This window comes from Equus quagga, chromosome 5 (genome assembly GCF_021613505.1).
Source record: "Equus quagga isolate Etosha38 chromosome 5, UCLA_HA_Equagga_1.0, whole genome shotgun sequence".
Lineage (NCBI taxonomy): Eukaryota > Metazoa > Chordata > Mammalia > Perissodactyla > Equidae > Equus > Equus quagga.
In genome coordinates, this window is record NC_060271.1 from 47,906,119 (window position 1) to 47,910,367 (window position 4,249).

At 67.4% G+C, this 4,249-nt stretch overlaps 1 protein-coding gene and 1 long non-coding RNA gene across 3 annotated transcripts in view; one reads left to right on the forward strand and one right to left on the reverse strand.

Moving 5' to 3' along the window:
• The window catches only part of PRKCZ (protein kinase C zeta), a 117,883-nt gene extending 115,578 nt beyond the window's left edge, over positions 1 to 2,305 (reverse strand). The window contains exon 1 of one of the 2 annotated variants that reach the window (XM_046661507.1): positions 2,071 to 2,305. In XM_046661507.1, the coding sequence (XP_046517463.1) occupies positions 2,071 to 2,141 (71 nt within the window). In that variant the 5' untranslated portion in view covers positions 2,142 to 2,305. The remainder of the gene's footprint in view (positions 1 to 2,070) is intronic. The other variant, XM_046661506.1, reaches the window with a different exon arrangement.
• A 188-nt stretch (positions 2,306 to 2,493) lies between these two features.
• LOC124239483 (uncharacterized) lies at positions 2,494 to 4,018 on the forward strand. Its single transcript, XR_006888640.1, has 2 exons — positions 2,494 to 3,328; positions 3,710 to 4,018. It is a non-coding gene; the product is annotated as an uncharacterized LOC124239483 (long non-coding RNA).
• The last annotated feature ends 231 nt before the right edge of the window (positions 4,019 to 4,249 follow it).

Consider the following 4,249-nt stretch of genomic DNA (forward strand, 5'->3'; position numbering starts at 1 on the left):
AGGAAGGAGGGGAAGAGGGGAGGGGGGAGGAAGGAGGGGAAGAGGAGAGGAGGAGAGGAAGGAGGGGAAGAGGAGAGGAGGAGAAGAAGGAGGGGAAGAGGGGAGGAGGAGAGGAAGGAGGGGAGGAGGAGAGGAAGGAGGGGAAGAGGAGAGGAGGAGAGGAAGGAGGGGAAGAGGGGTGGGGGGAGAAGGTGGGAATGGAAGGAAGAGAAAAGATCGTAGGGGTGTGGCCTCACTCCCCGGGAAAGCCTACTCAACAGGTCACACTACCCCGTGGTAACCAGAGCACTCTCCAGGGGCCAAAGCAGGGAGGGCGGGATGGGTGGGCCGGCGGCTCAGCCCAGAGCTCCCAGGGGCTGCGCTGAACTTGCCTGTGACCCCTCAGTCACTTCCACTCCCTGGCTCAGTGCCTGGAGACCGGCTGCTTAAACTGCCCTGGGGGAAGGCTGGGGGTCGAGTCCCCACCCTCCCTGCGCTGGGGTGTGGACCTCCTCTCATTAAGGATCCGCTCTGATTTTTACAGAGTGGCTTGCTGCTCAGTTCCAGGTTCCCAGCGGGAGAGGACCGCGTCTCTGATATATTGACAGGTGTTGCGCACAAGATGCTCTGGCCCTTGTACCAGTCCCAGAGCCAAGACGGAGCGGACATCTCACCAGTTTTAGCAGCAGCTCACCCTTCAGGCCAGAAGACAGGACTCCCCATCTCTTCAGCGGGGTTGGCCGACCTGTCCCTCAGCGCCCCTTCCCTCCGGCTCCGCCACCAGTAGCCCCTTCCCCAGCGTGCACCCAGGAGACCCGGCTGAGGACGGCAGAGGGGGCAGGAGACCCGACCTGAGACTCCAGATGGGTGCGCTCCGGAGGTCAAAACCCGAAGTCCCTCCCTCCTCAGGTCGAGGACGCGCGGGCGCTGCGGCCCCAGCTAGAGCCCCGGGAACGCCGCCAGAGCCAAGACGCCCAGCTCACCCGCAGGGCCGGCGTTGCGCTCCCCTCCAGCCAGCCGGGCAGCGGCGGCCTCGGAGCAGCCAGGTCCGACGTCGGGGCTCCCGGGGACCAACCCCCGTGGAAAGAAGCATCAGCACATGTGCCCAGCTCTCCCTCAGCGCCGTCTACTGCGCAAGGCGCGGCGGCGGGACCCCGGCCCCTGGGCGCAGCCCCCTAAACCCTCACCAGGGCGGTCCGGCGGCGGCCAAGCGTCGGGCGTTCCCTGGGCCGGGCCAGACGCTCCCGGACATGGATCCTGGGAGGCGCCGCTCGCCCATTTCACAGCGAGACAGGTCGAGTTCAGGGCGCCGTGTGCGGCCCCAGGGCCGAATCGGAAAGGTCCGGCCCCCGACGGAACCGCGCCGGAGCCTTTCCAGGCGCCCTCCATTCGCGCAACCCCGGCGGCTCACCGCACCCGGCCTTCACCTGGTTCGTTGAACTTTTCTTAAACTGAGATCTCAGGCTGGGTAAATTGGGGAAAATTTAGAAACTCCGACTTTATAAAGTCTGCCAGCAGTTTCCACAATTTGATAAAAACTTTAGTCCTTACAAGTTTGTGGCCTTAACGTCCCGGCCAACTTTCCAGGGAAAATGTCAACATTGTGCCCAGAGCTGCGGAGCGCTCGACGACGCCCGCCTCCCGCGCCGCGGCGACCTCCGGGCAAGTCTGAGCCCAGGAAAACCTCGCCGGGGCGGGCAGAGACCCGCGTGGCCTCCTGTGCCCAGTGCGCTCCGGGCAGGGCCCGTCGACCCCGAGCCTCGGGCGCCGGGGGCCAGGCCCACCCCGTCCTGCCCATGAGGTTTCCCGCGGGTGACGTTCCAGGGTGCCCGCAGCGCCCGCCTCGCCCGGAGCTGCCTCTCGGCGCTGGCGCGTCGGGACCTCCCGGGACGCCCCTGGGCCCAGCGGCGCCTCGCTGTCCCCTCCTTCCCGCGACACGGCTGGGAGCCCCCGGGCGCCTGCAGCTGCGGCGACATGGGCCCCGACGGCCGGCGCTGCTCCCCGCGCCCCGCTTTGCCCTCGGCCCCGCCGGCCTCGGTGCACACGCCCCCGGCCCCGGCAACGCCCCGCCGTCGGGCGCTGCGCGCTCACCCGTTGTAGTGCGCCTTCAGGCGGACACGGCCGCCGCTCCCGTCCATCTTGGGGCCCGTCCTGCTGGGCATGGCGCGCTCCGCCGGCCGCCGTCAGTGTGGCGCCCCGGGCGCTCAGGCCATGGCGCGGGGCCCCCAGCGGCCGGGCCGGGACGCCAGGTGGGGCCGGCGGCGGAACGCGGAAGGGAGCGCGCGGCGCGGGGACCGAGGGGCGCCGGTCCGGGCAACTCCGCGGAACTTGGGTAGCGGGCGGGGCGGGGCGGGGGCGCGGCCGGCGAGGGCGCGCGCGGGGGACGCGCACGGAGTCCCGGCGTCAGTCTCCGCGGGGGGGTGGGGGGTCCGAACATGGCCGACCCGGGGCCCAGCCGGCGGCCAATCGGCTGGGCGGGCGGTCCCCGGGCGGGGGCGGTGGCACCTGCGGCCAATGAGGGCGAGGCGGGGCCGCCACCTGGGCCAATCCCCGGGGGACCCCTCGGCCGCGGCCCAATGGCTCGGCGCTGGGCGGACTACCTGTCGGGCGGGGCGCGCCCCACCTGCGGCCAATGGGAGTGCGCGTGGCCCGGCTCTGCCCGGCAACCGAAGTCGGCGCGGGAGGCCGGGGGACACCGGGACTGCCCGCGGGGCGCCCCCTGCCCGCCCTGCGCGCCGGCCCCTCCGTGAGGTGGGCTCGGGGGCCGCGGTTCCTGGGTAGGGCCCCTGCGCTGCCGCGCCCCGGGAACTTGGTGGCAATGCCAGCTCTCGGCCCCAGTCCGACTCGCTGAATCAAACTCCAGCTGTCTGCGAACAAGCCCGGGTGATTCTGGGCCGAGCGCAAGTCTCAGAGCAGCAGGTCTAGGGGACAGCGGGGAGGGGTCGCCGGTGACGTGAGGAGCGGGGGCGTGGCCAGAGGGCGCTCCGCCTCCTAGGAGCAAGAGTACAGTCGGCAGCTCAGACCCCCGACCGCGGAGGGCGCTTGGACAGTGTCCCCAGCGTCCGGCCAGCTTCCAGATGTGGAGACCGAGGCTGCGAGGAGCAGAGAACCCGGCCGACGTCACGATCCGGACTCAGCTGGTTCTTCCGACCCACCCGCCCTCCACCCCCTGAGGAATCCAAGATCCCATTGCAGGAAAGGCTTGTCTACACTCGCTGGCCGGCTCCCTCTGCTCCAGTTCGCCCTTCCGCCCGGGACAAGGAGACTGCATTTGCGCAGGCCGCCCATGACCTTCATTTCTGAGTCCACAGCCTCTCTGGGTCTTACTGATTCCGTGGCATTTGATCTGGTCAGTCGCCTTTAACGCCATCCGCGCCCCACGCCACCCCTCAGGTGCCCGCGTCCTGGGCCCCTTCCCCTTAAATGTGGGATAGGCTTCTCTGAGGAACCCATCCCTTACCGGATGCATCCACAGGGGCCCCAATCTGCTGTTTGCAGGACCTCAGCTGGGCACCAGTCGGGCACCACAGACTCAGAGGTCTGCAGCCCCTCATCCCTAGCACTCCTGCCAAACACAGTCGTCCCATCGGCCACTCCCCACTGCCTCCCTGTTTTTCCCCACCCCACCCAGTTGGCAACCTCTGACCCGGACTCCAGTCCCAGCCAAGCCTTTACCGCTCACTCCTCAGCTCCACTCCACTCCTCCCATTCACACACTTTCATTCCACAGATGCTTCCTGGCGTCTCCTCGGTGCCCGGCGCTGGAGTGACGCTGGGGAACCCAATGGACACATCCCTGTGGTCATAGAACCATATTCTCCCCAGAGGTGGGCACACAGAATCCTGTTGACAGCCTACCTCTCACCTCCTTAAAGTGCTGTGAACTCTCCCCTTAAAAAAACCTCTGCACCCTCCCCCCCCCCCCCCCATTTCTCCACTCCTCTACAAGGAAACTCCTGCCAGGAGCTGTGCGCAGCCCCCGCTCCCCCTACTGTCACCATCAACTCCTATGTTTTAAATACAATGGCCAGTTTTCGGGCTTTGTCTTAATTGACCTTGACAGTGGGTCTCCTGGAAACACCTTAAGACGCTATTACTCTCTCCCGTCTCCTCCTCCATCTCCCTCTGCAGCTTCCTCCTGGGCTCCCAGCCTTTCAATGCGCCCCTCGCCCCTCCTCAGTCTTTAGAGATTCTCAGGACCTTGAGCTTCTCATTTCCTCTTAGGGCTCCGAATACCAGGCCAAGCTGAGATCGCTCCCCTGAGCTCTGG